Source organism: Bidens hawaiensis, unplaced genomic scaffold, assembly GCF_021521415.1.
Source record: "Bidens hawaiensis isolate Kalapana, Puna unplaced genomic scaffold, B.hawaiensis_p1.1 tig00027583_1, whole genome shotgun sequence".
In the NCBI taxonomy this organism is placed as follows: Eukaryota; Viridiplantae; Streptophyta; class Magnoliopsida; order Asterales; family Asteraceae; genus Bidens; species Bidens hawaiensis.
Window position 1 is genome coordinate 159367 of NW_027494474.1, and position 27415 is coordinate 186781.

Consider the following 27415-nt stretch of genomic DNA (forward strand, 5'->3'; position numbering starts at 1 on the left):
ATAAAGTTGTTTCGTTTCAGTTTTGTTTCGAAGTTTTTTTTAGTTTTGTTTTAGATGGGTTTAACTTTATTCAGTTTTCATTTCAGTTTATACAGTTTTGTTTTTGGTTCATTTTCAGAATTATCGGTTTTAGTTTTTCAGTTTCATTTCGGTTTTTGTTTTAATTTTATTGATATTTGGTTTTATTTAGGTTTTTGGTTTTGGTTTTGTTTTAGTTTTTTTAAATTTAGTTTCGTTTCAATTTATATTTAGTTTGTTTGGTGTTTGGTTTTTGTGTCTATTGAAAAATTAAAAAATATAGATGGTTCACAAATTAAATGAAAGGTTCATATGAGTTTCAATTTTTAAGTGGGTTGAAGTCATTGAAGCTTTATATATATATTTTTTTGGATCTTTCATAACCAATATTAATGAATTTGTATTTGGTAGAAAGGATTTCAAAAGCTAAAAATGTTGTATGTGTTACCCTTCATTTTTCTTCTTATTCTTGAAGTGTGTTATTTCAATTTTCATTTATGAAATAGGGTCATTTTAGAAATTATTTGATTTGCTTTGGCTCGGGTTAAAATGGACCATTTTAAAAGAGTATCAGTTTAGTTCTATTCAATGAGTCAATACAAATATCGATTTCGTTTGGGTTTCAATGGGTCTTTTTAAAATCGTACCGATTTGGTTGGGGTCATAACGGGTCAGTTTTAAAATATATCGATTTGGTTCGGGTTAATATGGGTCATTCTCAAAATGTAATACGATTTGATTCTGGTCAATACATGTCATTTAAAAAAGGTCTCGATTTGATCTGGTTCTTAAATGCACTTTGGACATGTTTCAGTTTATTAGGATGCAATACTTTTCACATGAAATGTAAAACACAGTTTTCGTAGTCAGTTAGTCATTATGTATTGTTAGATTAATGTATAAATGTTTATGCCATCAACTGTGTTTCCGGTCCAGGAAGAAAAGAAGCCGGAATCATTCTTGAATAATTATCGAAAGTCTTTCTTAAATACTTATTTTCTGATTTGCTTGCTTTCCAGACTAATGTTAATGAAGTTTATTTGTTTTCTATTACTATTATTTTTTTTAAAGTTTATGAAGTTTATATTTTAAAGTTTTAAATGTTCTTCATAAACATTCTACTATGTAAAGTTATTCTTTGTAAGTTTATGTATTTCATTACTTTGTTTGCGCACGAATATGAATTGTAATTAAAAATCATATTGTTGTCTCAAAAAATATATTAGAAAGATAACTTGTTTGAAGTTATATATGTGTTTACTTGACAATTTTTATATTTCCGTCCGTCTCGTGCACGGGTCAATAACCTAGTTGTTAGATATTTCCATATGATTGGTCGGTACCCATTGGCTTTGTCATCTATACAAATTTGGCCTGAAAGTCAAATTTATTAGTTAAATGAATGGCTAACTTTATTGTTAAAGTAACACCAAGATAGGCTTGGAGGGTGTATTACGTCAGCTTAAAAACTTGTCAAATGTTTTCACCATGACACATTTATTCAAAAGTTTTATCATAAAAGGTTCCACATTAATGCATTTAGGTTTTGGTCCCACGCATGAGACCAAATGTTGTAACAACAGACCGTCATAGTGCTTGGAGTACAATTATTTATTTATTTGATACCTTTGTGTAGTTCCTTCTTGAAGAAACACTAATGGACCCCGGACAGATTACGGATAATCTGGGGGTTAAATAGATGTTTCCCACGAGGGGTTAGATCCGGCAAAGATGGTTCTTCTGATAACCTGCAAAACAGACACCGTGAGCTCGTCACTGAGAAGGGGGGGTTCCTCCTTGTGACCACCCTCCGGCGTGAGAATCAGACTAGATTGCTCTTGAATATAAGTATATATTAAGAGATTGCTAGAGCAGATATCAGGTATAATATGTAAGATACAAGGTAGTATATGATCCGATGAGATGATCATACTATTTGGGGTATTTATAGCCGAAGGTAGGTTTCCAAGAAGGTGTAGCCGGCTGAATAGTATTCCTGTTCTACCAACTGTGGCCTACGCACGTGCCATGCTGGTAGTTGGTGGATAGGCAGCGGCTGACAGTGACCAGGCCTGCTGTGTACTATTCCTTTTCTACCAACTGCAGGCTATGCACGTGGTATGACAGGAGTTGGTGAGTAGGTAGCGGCTAATAGTGACATACAGTACAAGAGCATGCTGCTCGCCATACTGTTGTCAGTGAGCTGTCGTATCTTTGGTCAGATCTTTTGCCCATACCTCGTCAGGTACAGTACAAAAGATCTTTCAGTATCGTACGGACTGGCTCATTTGGGCGGGAGTATTCCCCCTCCCGCCTTTGTGCGGGATTGTTCCCGGCTTGCTCATTCCTTCAGGTGACTACTGAATTATTATGAGTGTTAAGCCTTGTGCGTGTAGCCTTGCTGCGCGGGTAGCCTTCCCTGATGGCTGGTATCCGTAACTGCGGGAACAGGCGGAGTACTTGGAAACCATTGGGAGGCGTTTCCTGCGGGAACAGCTTGCGTACTGCGCGTAAGGACGTCACGTCTCTGAGCATGGTGGGTTCTGCCGATCCAGTTGGTTTCTGCGCAGACGTCTCTCTTTGAGGTGAGTCTTGCGAGTTTGGTCTTTGCGCAGACGTCCCTGTTTGAGGTGAGTCTTGCGGGTCCAACTGCGCAGACGTCTCTCTTTGAGGTGAGTCTTACGGGTCCAACTGGGCTCTGCTGGGACCTACCTCTTCAAGTCCCCCCAGTCCAATGTTCTTCTCATGAATGTTTAATAAAGTGAGGTGAACTTTTGGACTTAAGCAAAGGGTTTTTGAAAAGGTTTTAGTTTTAAGGTTTTCCATGGGGATTTTTCCCGCGGAAGTCCTAATGTCACTTGCAGAAATTCCCGACTTTCCTGCTTGATCTTTGGGTATGATGCGGGTAGGTCTGTAACCTCCTCGCAAGTTAGGAGCGTTGAGCCCTAGTTGTGTGGATTCTCCATGAGGTTTTGGTAGTTTTGAACATAGTGATCAATTATGTTAAAACCACCAATTCCATCTTGAAGCTTCAAACAATCTAGTTCTCGACGTTCCTGCTATGCGGGGATGTTATTCCCGTTTCCGCAGGCATGGCCCAGAAGATCCTTCTTGGTTTCATTTCCCTGCGGAGTGCTAGGTACGTGAAGGGTTTTGCCTTAACACTGTACTCGCACCCGTCTTATAGTTACTTTACTTCCAAGGTATTCCTGGCGTCAATTCCCTGCAGGTGCTAGGTATGTGAAGGGTTTTGCCTTGACACTGTACCCGCACCCGTCTTATAGTTACTTGGTTGCCAAGGTAAAGGGTATTTTCCCGCTTACTTTTGAATCTTTGGGACTTGCGTTATAAACGTTACATGACTTGCGCATGCATATTTTAGTTTATTTTAGCAATTTTCCCAGTGTTTTGGATAAGTTAACCGTTCGACGCGCGGTTGTCAATAGGTTCGGTTTCCTCTCATGATTTGTGCGGTTAGGACCGGCACTTTCATTTAGTGAGATGACCAAAGTTTACCTATGACTGACCTGCGTGAAGGTTTGCCGTTTTTTGGGTTTATGCGGGTTTTACCGCCTTCCCCACGCAACGGCTTTCTTTCACACCTATGTATGCGGTGAAGACCGGCATATCTGTGCGGTAAGTTAAAAGTATAAATGTAAAATCATCAGCGTCGATGTTCTAAGGAGAATCATTTCCATTAGAAGTGACTCTGGGCCTTTTCTTTACAAATTTGGAATTGATCTACATGTAACATTTGCGTAATTGAGCTCCGTTCCTTGTTCTTGGGACGGGAGTGCCATCGAGCCTTTCGAGCCGGTATGCGCCCTTTCCCAGTACTTGTTTGATAACGTACGGACCTTCCCAGACAGGGGTCAGCTTTCCTGGGCGCTCTTGGTTCGAAGCCTCGTTGTTACGCAATATGTAGTCTCCTACATTGAAGTTGCAGAGTTTTACCCGCGTGTTGTAGTACTTTTGCATTTGTCGTTTGTAGTTCTCTTCACGCATTGCGGCTAAGTCTCTGCGTTCCTCGGTTAGCATAAGGTCTAACCGTCTTTCCGCATTATTGTCCTCTGGTTGAATCATGACCCTTGGTGAGGGTAAACCAATTTCGACCGGGACCATGGCTTCAGTGCCATAAGTGAGGCTGAACAGGGTTTCTCCCGTACTTGCCTTTTTCATCGTTCTGTGTGCCCAAAGTATGTGTGGAACTTCGTCCACCCAGCCGGTTCTGTGTTCCAATAGTCTTCTCTTTATGCCGTCGACGATGCTCCTATTTGCTCTTTCCACCTCACCATTACCCTGCGGGTGCGCCACCGAGGTAAAGGTGTGGGTGATTTGAAGTTCTTTAAGCCACTGTTGTAGCTTCTTGTCAGCAAAGTTGGTGCTGTTATCGCTCACCAAATTCTGTGGAAGCCCGAAACGACAAATGATAAATTCCCAAATGAATTTTTTGATATGTTTTGCGGTCGTTTGGGCTAAGGGTTTTGCCTCTATCCACTTGGTGAAGTAGTCGATGGCGACCACTAGAAACTGGACGTTCCCTGCTGCTGTGGGAAATGGGCCTGTCACGTCGATGGCCCACTTCTGAAATGGCCATGCAGAGGTGACTGGAACAAGTTCATTCTTCGAGCGATGCGTGTTGGGTGCGTAGAGCTGACAAGACCTGCACTTTCTGATGTACGCCAGCGCATCCGTATGCATCCCCGGCCAAAAGTATCCCGCGTTGTTTAGCTTAGCTACAACTGCGCGTGGACCTGCATGTATCCCACAGATGCCTTCGTGTACTTCCTTTAGGAGGTAGTTGGCATCTTGGTCGTCAACGCATATGAGGAGGGGGCCAAGAAAGTTACGTCTGTAAAGGATGTCATCGATGAGTTGATAGTTCAGTGCTTTACAGCGTAGTTTTCTTGCCTGTGTTTTTGACTATGGTAGTATACCCGCCGCAAGGTAATTTATTATTGGTGTCATCCACGTTTCTGTGCCGGTTTGGATGACACAGACTTCCTTGTGTGGGACTGATGGTGCTCCAAGGAGTTCAATGCGGATGTCCTTTCCCAGGTGGGTGAAAGCTAATGACGCAAGCTTGGTTAACGCATCCGCAGATTTGTTTTCGCTACGCTTGACGTGTATGACTTTACAATCATTAAAATCGCGCATGAGGGTTTTTGCTTGAGCGAGGTACAGGGCCATTGTGTCGTTCACGGCCGTGTACGTCCCGTTTATCTGATTGGCTACTAACATGGAATCCACATGGGCTTCCAAGTTCTTTACTCCCATTTTACGCGCAATCCTCAACCCGGCCAAGAATGCTTCATACTCAGCTTCGTTATTCGTACTTGGAAAGTCTAGTCGAATAGCGTAAGTGTATTCTTGGCCGGCTGGGTTGGTAAGTTTTAACCCTGCGCCTGAGCCCTCGTTGTTGGCCGCTCCATTAGTGTAAAGTCCCCAGACATCATCGATGTCTTATGCTGGAGAGGGTTGAGCCTCGTCCTGGCACTCTTTCTCCCGCGATGCGGGGACTTCGGCAATAAAGTCGGCCAAGACCTGGCCTTTTATGGCTGGCCTTGGCTTGTACTTTATCGCGTATTCTCCCAATTCTATTGCCCATTTGGCTAGGCGTGAGACTTGTCCTAAGGATATTATTCGTGATTTGACGAACACTGGAGTCTCTCTCTCTAAAAAGAAAGAAAAAAGAAAAGAAAGACTAAAACGATAGACTAATCACACTACAAAACAATGAAAATATATTACAGGAAATCTTAAATTTTGGACAAATTATGTGCAAGTTAATACAATATTTTTTTTAGTTTACTCAAGGAATAATTACATTACATGATAAACAAAATAACTTATCATTTTTGTTGTCAAGGCCCAAGAGCAATCACGGTAGCATAATTATCATAGATTTATACTTGATTTTCACCTGATTTCTTTCACAATAATTATTATAAACGAGATGAAGAAACGAAATAGCAAAATTGAAAACTAATATGATGATTATGCTACAAAGATTGTTCTTTACGACAAAAATGAAGTTAAGATTATCATTAAATAAAGTGTAAGTATGGATTAATAGTTTGGATTGCAATCTAATTTTCCCAATATATATTTATAGTTTTATCTAGTATTTTTTTAACGACGATTTTTTTTTTGTGTGCTAGATCATCGCACTCTCTAAATTTTAAGAGCCCTGTCTCCCACTCGGCCAAACTATGATGTCTTAAACGGGACACACGTTGGGCTCAGAGTTTGACTTGGACGTTCAAAATATACCGTCGATTGTCACTTTACAATTTTTATGCCACCACAAAAGCAAAAATCTCTAACGTAACACAAAGACTAAAATTCGGTACATGAAATTATATAATAATAATAATAATAATAATAATAATAATAGCCAAACAGACAAACACCATTTTCTTTGTATCATCAACCTCTAAACCCTAAAACACAAATTCAATGCAACAGTTGTCTGAAACCTTAAACTCCTACCCACCATGTTTCCGTCTAAACACACACCACTTCTCCGACCAACTCACCGACAACACCTATGACCAAAAACCCGAACAACAACACGACCCACTTCCGTCAATAGATCTCCGGCAAATCAACCTTAACAAACTCAACGAGGCCTGCAGAGACTGGGGAATATTCCGGCTAGTGAACCATGAGATTCCGGCGAGTTTGTTGTCGGAGTTACATGAACACGCTGTTAGGGTATTTGAGCTTGGATTTGAATATAAACAAGCGTTGTTTGAATCGATTCCGTCGACTGTAATGTCGTACTTTTGGGGTACTCCGGCGACTACTCCGGCGGGAGTTGGTATTGCCTTGAAGAAGGATCAAGGTACAGTGAGTTATAATTGGGTTGAAGGGTTGAATATTTCGTTTGGTCAACCTTCACTGGTTGACTGCGTTGACCACCCGTTGATTCGTGACTTCAGGTTAGTGTTTTTCGTTGACATTGAGTTTAATTGTATGAGAATTAAAATAATAGCAAGTCATGTATAATTTGTACTTTATAAATATTTAAGTTTTTTAAAAGTAGGATTATCAAAAAGTGTTATTTAAAAAAATATCACCAAAATAATAACTTTTTTATGAATATTAAATTTTAAGTTAAATTGAGAAAGTTAATCACTAAATAATAACTAAAAAAAATCATATATGCTTCATTTGCTCACATAATTTCAATTTTATATCATTTAATAGAAATTCTGGTTACTTTTGTTAGTAGAGTGTTGGATGAAATTTTAGAATTTTCTCATTAGGGTTATGATTAAAAAACCAGGTTGATCTATCATCTTGAATATGATTTATTTTAACCCGAGTTAATTTTGGTCAAAAACCGTTAATAACTTAATACAATAATCAAATTGATACTCTTTAAATTTAAAACAACTTGTTTTCATCTGAACACATGTTGCTTAGGATCCATTTTAGTTTGAACCCATTTTTTTTTCAGAACTTGCTTTGATTTGAACCTAATTTTGATGATTTTAACCCAAATCAAATTAATAAATTTTTAAAACCTCTCGTTTTGATCTAAATATATTTAGCTAAAATCCCATTTTGACTCAAACCAACTTTACTAGGAGGATTTGAACTTGTTATTCATTATTATTATTATTATATCATCATTATTATTTGATAATTCACAGGAGATTATTAGAAAGTTACAGGGTCCACCTAGAAAGGGTAGCAAAGTCAATATTCGGTGCGATGTTACAAAATCTAGAATTGTCCCAAGACAATGAATGTTACTTGTCACCATCAACGGGACACTTGAGGGTGTACAGATATCCAAGGCGCTGTTTTGACAACCCACAAAAAGTATGGGGTATGGAAGTGCACACAGATAGTTCTGTGGTGACAATTTTGAACCAATTTGAAGTTGGAGGGCTTCAAATACATTCTCCCAAAGATGACACATGGATTGATGCTAAACCTGTTCCCAACACGCTTCTAGTTCATCTTGGTGACATGATGCAGGTTTCTTTTTTTACACTTATCTCCCTCCAACCTAGGTTAAATACAAAAATAACCCTTTTAGTTACATTTTTTAATAAATTGGTTTCAGGCAATAAGTAATGATAAGTACATGAGTGTGAAGCATAGAGTGTTGGTGAATAGAGAAAAGGAGCGTTTTTCGATCGGCTACTTCGTGTTCCCGAGCGATGACTGTGTGATCCGGAGCCCAAACTACAAGCCCTTTACGTATCCGGACTTTAGGGCCCAAGTCCAGCATGATGTTAAGACACTGGGCCTTAAGGTTGGGCTGTCAAGATTCAGGGTCAAAGGGGACTTTTAAATGGGCTACTTTGGTCGCATCCTTGTTTTTGTAGAACTCATCTTCTGCATGTTCTTCAAACATCATGTCACCATATCTTTTCCCTAGATAAAATGCATTTAGTTGGTTACAAATGTCCTATTATGATTATAGTCAGTGACGAATCCAAAAGTTTTTCTAACGGTGTGATCATTCTCCCAATATATTTTTAGTTTTTACAAGGGCGGGCACTAAAATCCCATTAACATGATATGCGCCTTTAAGAATGGCTAACTCACACACTAACACGCCAACGGATACCTTTTGGTTATACCTTGATACTACCGGACTACAAAACTTTACTATCGAACATTTAGCTAGATGTAAAGTGTTAGATTATTAACTACTAGTATTATGCTTATGAGCTTATCTGTTATTGGGCTTCATACTCAAGCTCGGCTAGTAGGACCAATGGGATTAGATAGTTTCTTGTTTTCACTTGACAGAGTGAGCCCAGTTCTTTTATGTCTCTAGACCAAAATTATGTTACATAACTAAAATATAGTTGTTCACAAAATATTTTCTTTGGATATAAATTTGCCTATTATTGATGCACATAACAAACTAATGGAATGACAACATTCTTCGTGAAACAAAGACTTACATATAGTTACCATTACACACAAATTAAAACCAACAAATGAGCTAACAGCCAGCACATCATAAAAACACGTTGCAACTCGACTTAATTTATTAAACAACAAACCCCTAACTCTGAATCACGAGCTCAGAACCCGTAACACCCATCATCAGTGGCACGTTATCATTGATGCTCGGCCCTAAGTTTACTGAAACAACCACACCCGGGCCCTTCTTATATGCAGAATTATGGACCCCAAGTGCTGCCCTTCCGGACGAGTCAAGATTGTTTGACCAAGAAGCATCCCACTCGATTGCTTTTGCAGTACTGCAAGCCACACTTGCTCCACCTGGGACAGTCAACTTAGCCGAATTCTGCAACAAAAATGTTGACTTTCAAAAACCCGAGTTACTTGATTCATTGCATAACATACAAGTTAATACTGATGAGAACTTGCCTGAGGGAAAAACCGCTCGAATATCATTCGGTAATAATAAGCTTCCTTCGTGACGGGTGTGTTGTGAGGGAAAATGTGCTCGGCATGAAGCATCATCTTGCTCGTTACCTACACACATCGACAAGTTGAGTTTGTGAACTTAAAAACAAGATGAACAAGCGGGCTGGGCCTGGGCCTGGGCCCGGTCCATACGCATACATGTTTTTCAGCATGAGATTTAAGCCCATCGATCCAGCTATACCCGACTCCATCACTAAACTGTTCTTTCTGTCGGTACAAGATATGCTGCAGGGTGTATACAAACCTGCTAAACTAGGGGTGAGCAAATAACTGAATTAAGGGACACCGCAATTTACTGTTTTTAGTACCTTTGGCAAGTAGGGTTGTTTTTCATCATCAAAAGCCCGTCTAAGAACCCACTTCTCGATTCGTTTTTGATCCATATTGATCTGCATATAACCTTATTAACCTTTTGGTACTTTGAATCCAAACCATAACCAAAGCGGGTCATAATATCTTACCATTTTTGCTTCCGGGTCGATGCTCATTGCAACATTGATGAATTCTTTGTCCAAAAACGGGACCCGGGCTTCCAAACCCCATGCGGATGTGGACTTATTGGCTCTCAAGCAATCATATTGATGAAGGGCTTTGATCTTGCGACAAGTTTCTTGATGGAATTCTTCCTTGTTGGGTGCCTTGTGGAAGTACAAATACCCGCCAAATATCTCGTCCGAGCCTTCACCCGAGATGACCATTTTCACACCGAGAGATTTGATCTTACGGGACATTAAGAACATAGGCATGCTGGCCCGGATTGTGGTCACATTGTATGTCTCGATATGGTAAATCACATCTTCGATTGCATCGATACCATCCTACAGCATACCAAGATAATAAAGTAACTTGTAGTTTACAAGCATGCAACCCGCATTGAATTGGGCCGGGCCTGACCCGGGCCCGGCCCAAACAGAAAACTTCGGAAGGTACCTGTACGGTGAAGTGGAATTCATGATGAACGGTTCCTAGATAATCGGCTACCTCTCTCGCAGCCTTGAGATCGGGCGAACCCTGTTTATACGACAAGTTTAGTCACTATTTCTTTGTTAATGTTCATTTTGATTCCAAGTTAAGACAACATATTCGTAAATACTGTAACTAAGGCCCACCAAACCATAACGGGCTCAACACTAATGGGCTCAAACCTAACAGGCTAGCACATACCTCAAGGCCCACACAGAAAGAATGAAGCTGGGCTCCCCATTGCTTAGCAGCTTTTGTTTCTGCCATGTGTCGGGCTGTAACAGACGCAACCAACGATGAATCTAGCCCGCCCGACAACAAGACACCAAAGCTTTTGTTAGTTCCACAAAGTTGACATTTGAAATTGTTATAAAGTATGATGATTGAATTGTAAATGTAATTTGAAAAAAATCTTAAGGTGTGCATATAAAAATATGTGTGATTTTCAATTATTTGAAAGAATTAAAACTAATTATAATAAATTAATCTATACAAGATAAAAAGAAATTGTCATCAAATATTGATGTTGCGATTAATGGAGAAATTTATATAAAACGAAACCTGAGTGGGAGTAAAGATAAATGTCTACATGATTTTCTAAATTAATTATTTTTGATCTACTGATAAAGTCACCTAACGCGAGAAAGTACTCAAACATAACTCCTAAAACACGGACAATTGATCGGAAATTGTATTCCATTAGATTAGTTTAGGGCACTTGTAAGCCTAAAAGCATATGATTTTTACATTAAAATTGGGTTATATATCTAAACGTAGATTTTATCTAATTGTAGTAGGGTGTGTATGGACATATGATAAGATTATAGTTAAAATATTGCTAAAGATGAATGAATATAAGTTTGCTCTAACTCAAACTCGATCTTTACCTAAATTTTAATAAACAAGTGAGGTGTTTTGGATATTTATAAAGTATATGGGTGAAGAAACACTAGATGAACCCACGGGCAGATTATAGATAATCTGGGGGTTAAGTAATGTTTCCCACGAGGATGAGGTCCAGCAGAGAAGGTTGTTCTTCAGGGGACCTGCAAAACAGACACCGTAAGCTCGTCACTGAGAAGGGGGGGGGGGTTCCTCCTTGTGACCACCCTCCGGCGTGAGAATCAGACTAGATTGCTCTGAATATAAGTGTATATTAAGAGATTGCTAGATAAGATTGAGATATCAGATGATGTCCTTACCATTCCAAGGTGTTGGAGTATTTATAGCCGAAGGTAGGTTTCCTAGAAGGTACAGCCGGCTGAATAGTATTCCTGTTCAACCAACAGTGGACTACGCACAGGCCATGCTGGTTGGTGGATAGGCTACGGCCGACAGTAACAAGGTCGGCTGTACACTGTTCCTTTACTGTCGGCTACGCACTGTTCCACCAACTGTAGGCTGCGCACGTCCCATCGTAAGGGTTGGTGAGTAGGCAGCGGCTAATAGTGACAAACAGTACTAGAGGGTGCTCCTCCTTGTACTGTTGTCGGTGAGCTGTCACCCTGTGATTGGTTCATGGGCTGTTCTGGTCAAATCGTCTATTCTGCCCATACCTTAGTAGGTATAGTACAAAAGATCTTCCAGAAGCATACGGACTGGCTCATTTAGGCGGGAGAATTCCCGCCTTGCTCATTCCTTCATGTGACTACTGAAGTAGCTAGTGCCTTGTGCGTGTAGCCTTGCTGTTAGTGCGGGTAGCCTTCCCTGATGGCTTGTATCCGCAACTGCGGGAACAGGCGGGGTACTTCACCATTGGGAGGCTTTCCCTGCGGGTACAGCTGGCGTACTGCGCGTAAGGTTCTTTGAGCATGGTGGGTCCTGCGGGAGCAGTTGGTCGTTGCGCAGACGTCCCTGTTCAGTGTGAGTCTTGCGGGTCCAACTGGGCTCTGCTGGGACCTACCTCTTCAAGTCCCCCCAGTCCAATGTTCTTCTCATGAATTATTAATAAGTGAGGTGAACTTTTGGACTTAGCAAGGGGTTTTGAAAAGGGTTTAGTTTTTAGGTTTTCCGTGGTGATTCTTCCCGCGGTTTTCCTGATGTCACGCAGAAATTCCCGACTTTTCTGCTTGATCTTTGGGTATGAAGCGGGTAGGTTTGTAACCTCCTCGCAAGTCAGGAGCGTTGAGTCCCACTTGTGTGGATTCTCCATGGGGTTTTGGTAGTTTTCAACATACTGATCAACTATGCTAAAACCACCAATTCCATCTTGGAGTTTCAAACAATATAGTTCTCGACGTTCCTGTTACACGGGGATGTTATTCCCGTTTCCGCAGGCATGGCCCAGAAGATCCTTCTTGGTTTGAATTCCCTGCAGAGTGCTAAGTATGTGAAGGGTTTTGCCTTGACACTGTACCCGCACTCGTCTTATGGTTACTTTACTTCCAAGGTATTCCTGGCGTCAATTCCCTGCGGGTGCTAAGTATGTGAAGGGTTTTTCCTTGACACTGTACCCGCACCCGTCTTATGGTTACTTGGTTGCCAAGGTAAGGGGTATTTTCCCGCTTACTTTTGAATCTTTTTGAATTTTGAAATTCGAAGAGTTGGTGAAAGGATAAGAACAGTCCAAACCTCTGAAACGTCGTGCGACGGTTTCTTCTGGCTGTGTCAGGACGTGCAGGAAGTTATGGTGACGTGACAGTACCTGGTCATTTCAGACGCTTTTTCAGGCGCGTGGGCGCGATTTTTCGGGCTCGTGGCCGCGAAATTAATGGTACACGTCCTTTCAACAGCTGTTGCCAGCTTGCTTTTTGCCACGTGTCATAGTTTCATTGCACATTCGATTTCTCTCTCTTCCGCATTAAATTCACCGCATTAATTGCGATTAGTATATAAAGGGGGAGAGGGTCCTTTGCAATTCACACTTTCACTTCTCTCTTCATCTTCAAAACGATTTCCGGAGAATACTCATCTTTTCAGTCGAGCATTCCCTTGAAATCGTTTTCTTCTTTCATATCTGCAAGATGTCGTCTCGTGATCTTGAATCTACGACAGATGACAAGAGTACTGCTGGTGAGTGCCAGTGTGCTCTGCCTGTCGATCTGTATCAGTACGTCGTCAGGAAGTTCATGCTCGAGTCTCTCGAGCCTGAGTTTCCTGAACCCCATCAGACGGTGTACGATGCCCCCAGAGGCAAGATCGGGGTATATGCTGCATTCTTTGTTTATGGGAATCTTAGGTTCCCATTGACAAAGTTTGTGTACCGTGTCCTGGAGAGGCACGGTGTGCACCTGACCGAGGTGCACCCGATGGCGATTGCCAAGATTCGGCACTTCGAGTGGGTGTGCCGGATCCTGGGCATTGAGCCCTATGTTGACCGCCTGATGACCTTTTACACCTGGAGGTGCATCCAGGGGTGGTATACGTTGATAACCCGAATTAAGGGTTTGAAGATTTGCGCAACCGAGCGCAGTCTTCGCTCGTGGAAGCGGGAGTTCTTCTACATCTCCGCTCGCGCCATCCCCCTTGCCATGAAATTCAAGAACGGGCAAGCACTTCCCAGCCTTCACGCCTCCAACTACCAGGAGGCGGAATGGTTCTCGAAGATATCCCGGGTCCAATCTCCGGTTTACCGGTTTGCGGAGTCCGGGATGGTGATGCTCGGGATGAGCCGGGTGTGGAAGAATGCAGATGCGCGAAAGATTCCGATCGTCCTCGAATACGGTTCGAACTCTGTTCCTTACGGTATGCCTTGTTTCTTTTTGTTGATTTAGAATCTCTTCTAACTTCTTTCCTGTTTATTTCAGAGGGGAACGACTTGCAGTCGCTCATGCACCCGCGGGAGGCTGACGGTCCCGCTCGGATGGGTACTCGCGCTCTAGACGAGAACGAGTTGCCCATCCTAGAACAAACGGCGGATCGGTTCGTGGAGGTCTATCCGCTAGGCCACGAGATCCTTAGCGCCCGGCGGCCAGGTAAGGCGTTATTCGACCCTCGACCCCTCAATGTTGAAACCTCTGCTGGAATTCCTCTAATCGTATGTTCTGATGAGGAATCCGCAGATGGTCCTCCGTTGGTGCGGAAGAAGAAGGCTGCCGGCGGGAAGGGGAAGGAGAAGGTGGCCTCCACTGCCGATCCGGCGCCTCGGTCTGATTCGGAGACCGAGAGCGAAGAGGTGGCGGGGAATCCCGGTGGTGATAAGACCGCTCCGGAGGCTGCAACGATTGTCACCTCCGGAGAGCCCAGGATAACAACGGTGGCCGGCGTGAAGAGGCCGGCTCCATCGGGTTCATCCCCGCCCGTCCGCACTTTCAGGCTCAAGAAAACCCGTAAGTACAAACTTCCTTTGTCTTTTAACTTCATAGTTTTCCATCATTGATACTTATCTTCTTTGTGCAGGCGTGGATGTTGACGCATTCCAGGGTGGAGTGCAGAGGAGTACCTCTCCGCCAATGACGGTAGGCTTGGTCAGCCTACCTGAGGCGACGACCCAGGCGCCTGCGCCTGCTTCCGCTGGTTCAGTTGCTCACTCTGAGCAGACTGTTCCAGCTGTGATGACGTCACCGCCGGCTGTGAGTGCCATTTTTACCGCATCTTTCACCGAGCCGGCGGTTACGTTTGCTGCGGACTCCGCAGCGGCGACCGCGGCGGACTTCACCATGCCTCCTCCGTCATCGGCCTCGACGGCCGATCCTTCAGGTACGCATGGGGCTTCTCGCCAACCTCTGCCTCCTTCCCATCTACCTGACCTCTTGGACGGATTTCCCTTGGGTTCAGGTGACGGGTTTGGCGGCTATCGGCCTGTTATTGACCCTACAGGTGCGTAGGGTTCTTTTGGCCTATTTTATATATATATATATATATATATATATTTTTTTATCATCTTTTCCTAACTGCTTTTTGTTTTTTGCAGTGTCGGATTCCAATGAAGTGTATGTTCCACGATGGAACATCCGCCGAGGAACAACCCTTCGCACACCTGTGGAGTGCGTGGAGTGGGCTCGTCACGCTGCTCCCAGTGGTGCGTTGGGGGAAGCCATGGCTAGCTACCAGGAGGGTAGGCTAAGCAATGAGCTTCGGGTTCTCCTGGCCCGGATGCAGCCGCGCGTCGAGCTGCTTTGTCGTGAAAACGACAAGTTAAAAGCAGCTCGCATTCAGGAAGTAGCTCAGGCGCGGGCTGTCCGGGAGGAGAATAGGAGGCTCTCCGCCGCGGCTGCGGAGAATGAGAAGGCGTTCAAGGCCCTTGAAGTTGAGGTTCAGGCCCGTCTCGAGGCTCGCTCCAAGGCTGCCCAAGCTGTTAATGAACAGCTTCGGCTGGCTAAGGAAACTGCTAGGAACGCAACTGAAAGGGCCACCAAGGCTGAAGCTGTTGCCGAGCCTCTACGCGTGGAGAATGAAGAGCTTAAAGCCAAATTAGAGGCTCTCCAGCAGGCTCATGATGCCTTGGCGATGGAGGACGCGAAGAAGCTCCAAGAGATCCTGGACCAGAGGGGCGTGCTTGACCACACTGAGCGGAAGCTAAAGGGCGTCGAAGAGGCTGCTGCAAAGGAAGTGTTGCTTGCCAACCTTAATAAAAGTGAAGCCGAACGCGCCTGTACCCAAGCTCAAGCCGCCCTCCAAGAAGCTCTGGTTGCCAAGGAATGGCTTCTTCGAGAAGCGTTGTCTCGGGTAAGCTTTTCATGTCTTTACGCTTTTCTTTGTAAATAGAAAATGTTCTGATACTTGTATTTTTTCTTTGTAGGTTGTGCATCGGGTCTTTTCAGAGACATCTTATGACGATGCTATGAGCGCAGCCCTCAACGCTTCTCATGAGGATGGGGAAAAGGCCGGTTTCCTGCTTGGTCTAGGGTTCGTTGAGAAAGGCATCCCGCCTTCCAACTTCCCTTTGTACGATGTGAATACTGAAGCTGTTTATGACCAAGCAGTGAACCAGTATGCCGCCTTCCCGCATCCGGTGGTGGAGAAGGGGAACGAAGTCGCTGCTGCTGATGATGGGCTAGCTATCCTTAAAGCTTTCCTTGAACCACCACGCTCTACTGATGGAGCGGGTCCAAGTGGAAGTGGTCCTGAAGCTTGATTCTGAAGATCCCTTTCCACCATTAGCGTAGATTTTTTGCTTTTGTATAGCTATCTTTGTAATATTTGAATTTGATGAAATAAAGATTGTGTTAGTTCTTTGCCTTGTTTATTTTACGCATGTTTTGATCTAACTTAGTAATTTCTTTAGTACTTAGATAAGTTAACTTTTTAACGTGGCAAATTATAAGTTTGTTTCGCTTCCTCTTTCATGATTGTGCGGGTATGACCGTCACTTACACTTAGTAGGATGGCTTAACTTTACTTATATCCGACCTGCGTGGAAGTTTTCCTCATCTTTTCCTTTGAAATTTTCTAAGAGTTCAGAATAAGTTAACATTTGAACGTGGTAGATGATAGGTTGAAGTTTTGCTTCCTTGTTCGTGATTGTGCGGGTAAGACCGTCACTTGCACTTACAAGGATGGCTAAACTTTACTTACATCTGACCTGCGTGTAGGTTTTCCTTAAAACTTGAGATTTCTAGCGTTGTGTTTATGCGGGTTTTGCCGCCTTCCACACGTAACGACTTACTTCTTCCCCCATTTATGCGGTGAATACCGGCACATCAGTGTGGGAAGTTCATAAGTATAAAGGTAAGGCTATCAACACATTGTGAAAGGAGAATCATTTCCATTAGAAGTGGCTCTAGGCCTTTTCTTTACAAGTTTGGAATTGATCTACATATAACATTTGCGTAATTGAGCTCCATTCCATGTTCTTGGGATGAGAGTGCCATCGAGCCTTTCGAGCATGTATGCGCCCTTTCCCAGGACCTCTTTGATAATGTATGGCCCTTCCCAGACCGGGGTCAGCTTTCCTGGGCGTTCTTGGTTCGAAGCCTCGTTGTTACGCAGTATGTAGTCTCCTACTTTGAAGTTGCAGAGTTTTACCCGCGTGTTGTAGTACTTTTGCATTTGTCGCTTGTAGTTCTCTTCACGCACTGCGGCTAAGTCTCTGCGTTCCTCGGTTAGCATAAGGTCCAACCGTCTTTCCGCATCATTGTCTTCTGGCTGAATCAAGACCCTTGGTGAGGGTAAACCAATTTCGACCGGGACCATGGCTTCAGTGCCATAAGTGAGGCTGAATGGGGTTTCTCCCGTACTGGCCTTCTTCAGCGTTCTGTTTGCCCAAAGGACGTGCGGAAGCTCGTCCACCCAGCCGGATCTGTGTTCCAAGAGTCTTTTCTTGATGCCTTCGACGATGCTCTTATTTGCTCTTTCCACCTCACCATTACCTTGCGGGTGTGCCACTGAGGTAAAGGTGTGGGTGATTTGAAGTTCTTTCAGCCACTGTTGTAGCTTCTTGTCAGCAAAGTTGGTGCCGTTATCGCTCACCAAATTCTGTGGAAGTCCAAAACGACAAATAATAAATTCCCAAATAAATTTTTTGATATGTTTTGCGGTTGTTTGGGCTAAGGGTTTTGATTCTATCCACTTGGTGAAGTAGTCGATGGCTACCACTAGGAACTGAACATTTCCTGCTGCTGTAGGAAATGGGCCTGTCACATCGATGGCCCACTTCTGAAATGGCCATGAAGAAGTGACTGGAACAAGTTCATTCTTCGGGCGGTGCGTGTTGGGTGCGTAAAGCTGGCAAGACCTGCATTTTCTGATGTATGCCAGCGCATCCGTATGCATCCCCGGCCAAAAGTATCCCGCGTTGTTTAGCTTAGCTACAACAGCGCGGGGACCTGCGTGTACTCCACAGATGCCTTCGTGTACTTCCCTTAGGAGGTAGTCAGCATCTTGGTTGTCCACGCATCTTAAGAGTGGGCCAAGAAAGTTACGTCTGTAAAGGATGTCATCGATGAGTTGATAATTCAGTGCTTTACAGCGTAGTTTTCTTGCCTGTGTTTTTGACTCTGGTAGTGTACCTGCCGCAAGGTATTTTATTATTGGTGTCATCCATGTTTATGTGCCGGTTTGGATGACACAAATTTCCTTGTGCGGGACCGAAGGTGTCTCGAGGAGTTCAATGCGGATGTCCTTTCCTAAGTGGGTGAAGGCTAATGATGCAAGCTCGCTTACGCATCCGCAGATTTGTTTTCACTTCGCTTGACGTGTATGACTTTGCAGTCGTTGAAATCGCGCATAAGGGATTTTGCTTGTGCGAGGTACAGGGCCATTGTGTCGTTCACGGCCGTGTACGTCCCGTTGATTTGATTGGCTACTAACATGGAATCCACGTGGGCTTCCAAGTTTTTCACTCCCATCTTACGCGCAATTCTCAGCCCAGCCAAGAATGCCTCATACTCGGCTTCGTTATTCGTACTTGGAAAATCCAGTCGAATAGCGTAAGTGTATTCTTGGCCTGCTGGGTTGGTTAGTTTCAGCCCTGCGCCTGAACCCTCGTTACTGGCTGCTCCATCAGTGTAGAGTCGCCAGACATCATTGATGTCTTGTGCTGGAGAGGGTTGAGCCTCTTCCTGGCACTCTTTTTCCCGCGATGCAGGCACTTCCGCAATAAAGTCGGCCAAAACCTGGCCTTTTATGGCTGGTCTTGGCCTATACTTTATCGCGTACTCCCCCAACTCAATTGCCCATTTGGCTAGGCGTCCCGATAACTCGGGTTTGCCTAGAACGTTTGCAAGTTTGAAGTTGGAGAGAATGGTGATTGGGTGACCCTGGAAATATCGTCTTAACCTGCGTGAAGCGTGTATAAGTGCTAAGACTAATTTTTCGAGGGTAGAGTACCGGGTTTCTACGTCTGTTAGGATACGACTGACATAATAGATTGGCATCTGGATGCCTTTTCGCTCTACTAGCAGGACTGCCCCGGTTGCTCTATCTGTTGCGGAAAGGTATAGGATTAACTCCTCTCCCGCTTTTGGTGCTGTGAGCGTTGGGAGTTCGATCAAGCGTGACCGAATCTCCTGAAAAGCTGCTTCCGCTTCTGGTGTCCAGCGGAAGTGCGTTTTCTTTAAACAGTTTCTCAATGTTGACACGAAGGGAAACGACTTATCCGCGTGGTTTGCCAAAAAGCGATTAAGTGCCACTAGTCGTCCATTCAGTGTCTGAGCCTGTTTGATGGTGGTAGGTGATTCCATTTTGATTATGGCTTCGACCTTTTCAGGGTTCGCTCTGAAGCCATCTTTAGTGACGATGACCCCCAAGAACTTCCCTTCTTCCATTCCAAAGGCACACTTGCTCGGGTTGAGCTTCATGTTTATCTTCCTGAGCGTGTTGAAAGTTTCTTCGATGTCCTTCAACATCGCTTCTGGGTCAGGGCTTTTGATGACCAAGTCATCCATGTAGACTTCCAAGTTCCTCCCAATTTGGGCATGAAACTGGTTGTCCATCAGGCGTTGGTATGTGGACCCGGCATTCTTAAGTCCGAATGGCATCATTTGGTAACAAAATGTGCCATCGGGCGTCCGAAAAGCGGTTTTGTCCTGATCATCAACGGCCATGTGGATTTGATGGTACCCCTTATACGCGTCCAGGAAGCATTTAAGGCGGAACGGTGCCAACGAATCCACCTTAAGATCAATTTCAGGTAACGGATAACAATCTTTGGGGCATGCTTTGTTCAAGTCCTTGAAATCTATACACATGCGCCATAACGGGATTTGCAACCCAAGTTTGATATCTACTAACGCGTACGATGCCTGCGTCAAGGAGTTCCTTGACTTGGGTTCTACACGCGTTAGTTTGTTCTGGCCCCATTACTCTGCGCTTTTGTACGATTGGCGTAACAGCCGGATCGCATTTGAGTTTATGCTCTGCCTTACTTCGGGGTACACCAGTCATGTCAGCTGGTGTCCACGCGAAGATGTCAGCGTTTTTTTGTAATAAGCGCTTGAGTAAGGTGCGTGTGGGATCAACAACTGTTGGGCCAATGGAGACGGCCTGGTCAGGATATTTGCCGTTGAAGGCCCATCTTTCTGGCTCGGTGATGGTTGGTTTAGCCATCTTTGGTTTGGGTTTAGATGAGACAGATGCGATGCATACCTGGGGAATGCCGGTGATCATCGCTACACCCTCAGCTGTTGGCCATCCCATCATGCCGTGGACTGAGGATACCACGGCGTTGAATCTTGCCATCCCGTCTCTTCCGAAGAGAATGTCGTATGTGTGGTGTGGCTTCCTCATTACGACAAAATCCACGTCTTCCGTGCGTGAGTGATTCCCGTCCGTAAGAGTGACGGGGAAAGATAGGATACCCAGGGGGGTGTTTGTGCTGCCATCGAACCCTTCCATCGAGGCGTAGATCGTTTCCAGGCGTTCCTTGTCTTCGTCATCTAGCTTGTCGAAGAACTGCCTGTACATCACCGTTGACGAGGCGCCGTTGTCAGCAAGAGTGCGAGAAGTGATGTAGTGCCCCAGCTGGCTTTTGATGACGATAGGGCCTTCTTTGCTGGGTCCTCCTGGCACTCGCGGGAAGCGCACCTCAGCTTCCTTCCACGCACATGGTTCTGTCGTTCGCCTTTTTCTTCCTCTGATATTACCATGAACCATGTTGATGCTGATGTCAACGGGCTTTCGTCCGTTGCCTCGGTACCGGTTGTCGTTCCTTCCTCCCTTCTTGATTGATGCCACCAGGTGTGCCAGTCTTCCATCCTTGACGAATGCTTCAACAATATCCTTCAAGGATGTACATTCTTCCGTACCATGACCTTTTGTCCCGTGGAAGTCACAGGATTTGCTCTGATCCGCATTAGGTCGCTGCCGGATCATTGGAGCTTTTGGCCATGGTAGCTTTTCAGTGGCAAATATCTCCGTGACGCTTTTGGTGAGTGGCGTCCACCGGTGTTTTTGGCTTGAAGGGTGTGTGTTATTTCTTCCGCCAACAAGAGGGTGAGAGCTGGATGAGGTGTCAAAGTTTACCCTTGACTGCCAAATACCTAGCTTCCTCTTTTTGTTCTGCCGGGCGATCCGAACATTGTTTTCTCTGGTCCTTTGCGTGTAGAGGTGTGTACTCTGGGGAAGATCTCTTCCCAGTTGCTTCTCCGTCTCGGCAAAGCGCTTGGCTGCCGTCATGATGGCATCCCATGTGGATGGCATGCCGTCCTTACCCGTCAATGTGCGGATAAGCTCTGGGTATTCGGCGCCCTGGATGAAAGCGGCGCGAACAAGATCTTCACTTATGTTGCCCAGACTTAGCTTTTTGGAGTTGAAGCGAGTGATGAAGTCTAGTAAAGATTCATCCTCCTCTCTGACGCAGTTGAGGATCGTCCACTGTTCTTCAGTATATTTCCTTTGTTGGCTGAAGTGTTGGCTGAACTTGTTTTGAAAGTCCGCCCAATCATATATGTGGTGGACCGGTAAACGATCGAACCATGCCCTGGCCGCTCCAACCAGAGTCATCTGGAACATATAACACCACGTGGGTTCCGTCCAGTTACTGACGGTTGCCCCCGCAATGAATCTGTTCAAGTGGTCATCTGGGTCGGATAGACCATCATAAGTGCCAATGTTGGACATTTGTTTGGCACTTCTCGGGGCGATTGCTTCCGCAATGTCCCTTGCGAACTTTGACTTTCCTGCATTTGTAGCAGTTGGTCTAAAGGTTTTGGAGAAGTCACGCGGGTTTCTCTCCGCATTCGTTGGTTTAAAGGCTTCCCCAAAATTCCTTTTCGGTTGGAAGTCCGTTTCCTTACGCTTCCCTTTCGCTTTATGGCGAGGGTTTGCGTCGGTATCGGATTCTTCCCTCTCATCGTCTGAGTACTCGCACTCACTGTTCATATTGAGATGTTGGTGAGTACTGCCGAATTCGTCAGCCTGTTGAGCTGAACGCAAGCGTTCATCCAATTCAGCTTGGAACTCTCTCTGACGTGCTTCGGCCCACGCCTTAACTTGATCTAGTGTTTGGCGAGGGACCCTCGTTCGTTTTTCCAACTGGGCATCAGTGAACCCCAGTGGAATATTTACTGCACTTGCCCCGGCTTGGGTAACCGGGGTAGTGTTCGTAAGATTTGTATAACCGCCGGTGTTCCCCCCAGTTGCTGGGGTTGTGGTTACCGGGGTTTCTTGGTCGATTATTGGCCTTAGGACCGGAGTAACATTAACCATTTATTCAGAAATTTTGAAAAAACTAATAATTAGTTCTAGCTTTTATGCACGGATGGCGCCAATGAAGAAACACTAGATGAACCCACGGGCAGATTATAGATAATCTGGGGGTTAAGTAATGTTTCCCACGAGGATGAGGTCCAGCAGAGAAGGTTGTTCTTCAGGGGACCTGCAAAACAGACACCGTAAGCTCGTCACTGAGAAGGGGGGGTTCCTCCTTGTGACCACCCTCCGGCGTGAGAATCAGACTAGATTGCTCTGAATATAAGTGTATATTAAGAGATTGCTAGATAAGATTGAGATATCAGATGATGTCCTTACCATTCCAAGGTGTTGGAGTATTTATAGCCGAAGGTAGGTTTCCTAGAAGGTACAGCCGGCTGAATAGTATTCCTGTTCAACCAACAGTGGACTACGCACAGGCCATGCTGGTTGGTGGATAGGCTACGGCCGACAGTAACAAGGTCGGCTGTACACTGTTCCTTTACTGTCGGCTACGCACTGTTCCACCAACTGTAGGCTGTGCACGTCCCATCGTAAGGGTTGGTGAGTAGGCAGCGGCTAATAGTGACAAACAGTACTAGAGGGTGCTCCTCCTCGTACTGTTGTCGGTGAGCTGTCACCCTGTGATTGGTTCATGGGCTGTTCTGGTCAAATCGTCTGTTCTGCCCATACCTTAGTAGGTATAGTACAAAAGATCTTCCAGAAGCATACGGACTGGCTCATTTAGGCGGGAGAATTCCCGCCTTGCTCATTCCTTCATGTGACTACTGAAGTAGCTAGTGCCTTGTGCGTGTAGCCTTGCTGTTAGTGCGGGTAGCCTTCCCTGATGGCTTGTATCCGCAACTGCGGGAACAGGCGGGGTACTTCACCATTGGGAGGCTTTCCCTGCGGGTACAGCTGGCGTACTGCGCGTAAGGTTCTTTTAGCATGGTGGGTCCTGCGGGAGCAGTTGGTCGTTGCGCAGACGTCCCTGTTCAGTGTGAGTCTTGCGGGTCCAACTGGGCTCTGCTGAGACCTACCTCTTCAATGGGTTAACTATTAGCAAAATCATTTGGGTAACACAAACACATCAATGACAAAACCTATAATGACTTATTTTCAATTTCAACGGACCCTTACTCACAGTACCGACTACAGAGACTTTCAAAAAATAGCACTCCCCAAAAATCAACACATTATACTCATGAGAGATTTTCGCATGGGTTAGGTTATATTTTTACTCATTCACTATCATTCTCTTAATTGGTTCGATCATGAATTACAACTCCTAAATTACAGTGACATTTCTCTTTCTTTTTTTATTATATTATTTTATTGTGTTTTGTCGGTGTCTTTTCCGCACCAAGGACCATGATCCATGGCCACAAATCTCAAACTACAGCATGATTAGATTTTTTTTTTCTTTTTTTTTTATTTGAAATCTATGGATCTCATCTATTGATATACGGCCCCAAGAGACGCAACATGCTAACCTTGACACGCGGCCACACGACTACGGTCGCTAGTTGTCGACTTACCTCTAGCCGATTGTTCTTATCATTATGGGAACCAAGAACCAGTGAACTACATTTGCATAATCATAAGAAAATTGGTGATTTTTTTTTGAAGATCAATTGCATTACAAGCTGACCGTCTCAAATTCAGCCCCAAAGCAACCTACTTTTGAAGACTGGAACTATAGTCCATTGTCATCCAATTCTTTCAAAGAGTATGGATGGCACAGTCAAACAACAATATAGATGACAACATCACACACGATATGAATTTTCTGTCAAAAGTTTGGATTTTTAAGTTGATAAGCATGTGCATCTTATAATTATTGTTTTTTTTTTCTTTTATTTTGTTTTCCAATTTTAACTTATGGTTTACTTCTGCTAGGACTACGGGGTAATAGATACTATCTTTTTATTACAAGCCCCCACGCGCATTAGGATTTCTATTCTGATAAAACAAAGTATTTTACCATGTCACATTGAGCTGCAATTATATAAGGAAAAACTTATGTACAATTGTCAATTGAATTGCAAGACTTTGGTAAAAAGTATATCTTTATTGTGAAGGAAGTAGATAAGAGCAAGTAAAGTGGTAAAAGATTAAAAAAGTAGCAGTCGTCATGTTTTATACATCTCCAAGACATGAACCCAACTTCCCCAAGTAACCTTCCTTCCACATGCACTGGATTAGGATTAATAATGTACATGTATATGTCACTTATTCATGCATCCTTATTCACCTTCCACCCCTATATATATATACAACCCCAACCCACCCCAGCCCACTTTCAAATAACTCCAATTACACAAATGAACAATTACACTGCTACAGCTAAACCTAACTGGTACCGACTGAATTGTATCGGTAAAGGATCATTCGGTACCGTCAGTCTCGCAGTCGACGAATTTGATCCTGGCCGTACGTTCGCAGTCAAATCCGTTAGCAAAAAATCCAACGAGTCTCTCCAGTGTTTGGAAAACGAGATCAAAATATTAAAATCGCTGACGTCACCTTACGTCATTAGCTATCTCAACGACGACGTGACGTCAGAGTCTAGCTCTCTGTACCGGAACCTACACATGGAGTACATGCCAGGTGGAACGGCAGCTGACGTGGCAGCTACAAAGCACGGTGGTGACGTGGACGTTCGGAATTACACATGGTGTATTACGTCAGCGTTGAGCTACATTCATTCAAAAAACATCGTTCATTGCGACGTGAAAGGCGCGAATGTGTTGATCGGAATCACTCCGGCAACGGCGAAGCTGGCGGATTTCGGATCGGCGGTGGAATTAGGTGTTAAATTGTCAACGGTGACACGTGGCAGTCCGTTGTGGATGGCGCCGGAGGTTGTTAGAGGCGAGTATATCGGACCGGAGTCTGACGTGTGGTCGTTAGGGTGTACGGTTATTGAAATACTCACCGGAAAGCCAGCGTGGCAGGACAGAGGAGCTGATACTCTCCGGCAAATAGGATATACCGATGAGTTACCGGAGATTCCAACTCCGGTACCGGACGATTTACGTGATTTTTTAAGTAAGTGTTTAAAACGACAGCGTAGTGAGAGATGGAGCTGCGATCAGCTGCTACAGCACCCGTTTCTATTATCCTGCACCTCACCATCCTACCCGCAGATCTCAATCAACGGTTTTAAATTATCCCCAAGGTGCGTATTCGATTGGTCCGATTCAACTTCAAGTTCTTTAAACGGGTCAACGCTTGACACGTGCCAAGTCAACATGATGAAGTTATCTAACGCGAAACAGAGGATTGGTAAATTGGCTTCAGGTTCAGGGGTAATTTGGGAATCGGAAGGGTGGGAGGTGGTACGGCACGTGGAGGTAAGTGTGAGTGGGAGTGGAGGGGTAAATTGGGAATATACTGAAAGCGGTCAAAGTACAAGTAGTGAAGCACGAGGTACTATGGTTGATTGGATGTGCAGAGATGGTGTTGATGTATATATGTGTTACACGTATGTTTGTATGTTTGGATTGTACATGTGTTTGGAATGATTGTGTTTAATTTGAAATTTATCGAATATATTCACTACACGCAATGGTTACTTGAATGCCTAGTGTTTCTCGGGTTCAAACAAAAACGGATTTACTTGGTTTATTGATAGACACGTGGATATTTTTATAGAAAGAAAATTTATAAAATTGTGTATGATGAGATACAAGTCATATGGCAAATTGGGCAATTGGCAATGGCATCTACCCTTTTGAGTCGTGGGTGGGTGGGTGGGTGGTGATTTGGACACTCATGTACGAATTGAAATATTATATAATTGAAACTTAAAATGAAATACAATATAGTTACCGGTTAGTTGATGAGAAGTTGCAAAAAAGCACCGTTTTTCAAGTGTAAAAAAAATAAAAAATGTTGGAGGGTAAAAATCGTATAGCTTACGACCATTCTTGACTTTTTTTTAAGGTTCTCTGATTTTCACAAAACGCCCGTAACTATTATACATGTTTTTTTTTACAAGATTACACCATAAAATCGGCATTTAATCTTCTTTAGTTCTAGTACAATATTTTTATTTCTTTCTTAAAATAATCAATTATTTATAAAAAAAACTCATATGTTTTGTGTGTATAATGTGTATGATTACATACATGTGTAATTATGAAAATAGGTTGTGTAATTATCATATAATATAAGTTGTATTATGTACGTGCGTAATTTTCGTACAAGTTGCGTGATCATATACCTATGTGAGTAATACGACGTGGACGAACTTACCACTTGATCTAACGACACGTGCTGCCTTCTGATAGCTTCGTACGCTTTGTACAATAAAAGTTCTTGGTACATTATCTTACCCTACATATATTAAATATGAGGGAGAAAATATTAAATTGAAAAAAGAACAAGCCTACTGCTATTGCTTTATGACAAACATTCAAACACGAATGTGGCGAAGGAACTTAACAAGGAAGATAACACCGTATTTGTATATATATTTTTAAGGAGGCATTTTTCAACATGGCAATAATTATATTTATGAAAATACTTATAAAACCTTTTATATATATATATATATATATATATATATATATATATATATATATATATATATATATATCCTTCAACAATCTCCGTTCTCCAACCCTTTAAGCTTTTCTAGTGATTTGCATGATACTAGCACTTTTGAATTGCTTTTATGGCTATCATTATCCTAAACCAACATGCGTCTAGAAATCAAATCCATGGGTAGATTTCCAATATCGTCACCTTTCTTCATAGTTCTTATCCATTTTTAAAATGAATTGTATCAATCCCATTCTACATTTTATGAGAAAGAAAATGATTTTTTATAAATATAGCAATCTTATTCATGATGAGGTTATTTACAAGCATGTACTTGGGTGTTTTATAGCTTAGTAGCTTGACCACATGCTATGTGTTAATTTTCCGTTGCTCTATTATGTGTTCATGTGTGCTTTATGATCACTCAGTAAACATGAATATGTATGCATAT

At 43.6% G+C, this 27415-nt stretch overlaps 3 protein-coding genes across 3 annotated transcripts; 2 read left to right on the forward strand and 1 right to left on the reverse strand.

Moving 5' to 3' along the window:
• The first annotated feature begins 6477 nt into the window (after positions 1-6477).
• Positions 6478-8337, forward strand: LOC143575706 (gibberellin 2-beta-dioxygenase 8-like). Its single transcript, XM_077059998.1, has 3 exons — positions 6478-6962; positions 7680-8010; positions 8099-8337. Exons 1-3 carry the CDS (start codon positions 6478-6480, stop codon positions 8327-8329), a joined length of 1047 nt encoding a protein of 348 aa, XP_076916113.1. The 3' UTR covers positions 8330-8337.
• Positions 8338-9003: 666 nt separating this feature from the next.
• Positions 9004-10728, reverse strand: LOC143575707 (asparagine synthetase [glutamine-hydrolyzing]-like). Its single transcript, XM_077059999.1, has 7 exons — positions 10609-10728; positions 10375-10455; positions 9906-10262; positions 9753-9833; positions 9583-9669; positions 9385-9492; positions 9004-9301 (listed from the first exon to the last, which is right to left on the reverse strand). The coding sequence occupies exons 1-7, from the start codon at positions 10672-10674 to the stop codon at positions 9056-9058; spliced, it is 1026 nt and encodes a 341-aa protein (XP_076916114.1). The 5' UTR covers positions 10675-10728; the 3' UTR covers positions 9004-9055.
• Positions 10729-24740: 14012 nt separating this feature from the next.
• LOC143575697 (mitogen-activated protein kinase kinase kinase 18-like) lies at positions 24741-25943 on the forward strand. The gene has a single exon (XM_077059991.1). It carries the CDS (start codon positions 24741-24743, stop codon positions 25941-25943), a length of 1203 nt encoding a protein of 400 aa, XP_076916106.1.
• The last annotated feature ends 1472 nt before the right edge of the window (positions 25944-27415 follow it).

What these genes read in the sequence shown, in the direction of transcription:
- LOC143575706 (XM_077059998.1), top strand. Translation starts at nt 6,478, where the DNA reads ATGCAACAGTTGTCTGAAACCTTAAACTCCTACCCACCATGTTTCCGT. An exon ending in CCGTTGATTCGTGACTTCAG is followed by an intron (nt 6,963 to 7,679) that starts GTTAGTGTTTTT and finishes GATAATTCACAG; the next exon opens with GAGATTATTAGAAAGTTACA. An exon ending in ATCTTGGTGACATGATGCAG is followed by an intron (nt 8,011 to 8,098) that starts GTTTCTTTTTTT and finishes AATTGGTTTCAG; the next exon opens with GCAATAAGTAATGATAAGTA.
- LOC143575707 (XM_077059999.1), bottom strand. Translation starts at nt 10,674, where the DNA reads ATGGCAGAAACAAAAGCTGCTAAGCAATGGGGAGCCCAGCTTCATTCT. An exon ending in CTTTCTGTGTGGGCCTTGAG is followed by an intron (nt 10,456 to 10,608) that starts GTATGTGCTAGC and finishes TCGTATAAACAG; the next exon opens with GGTTCGCCCGATCTCAAGGC. An exon ending in AACAACCCTACTTGCCAAAG is followed by an intron (nt 9,670 to 9,752) that starts GTACTAAAAACA and finishes TACACCCTGCAG; the next exon opens with CATATCTTGTACCGACAGAA.
- LOC143575697 (XM_077059991.1), top strand. Translation starts at nt 24,741, where the DNA reads ATGAACAATTACACTGCTACAGCTAAACCTAACTGGTACCGACTGAAT.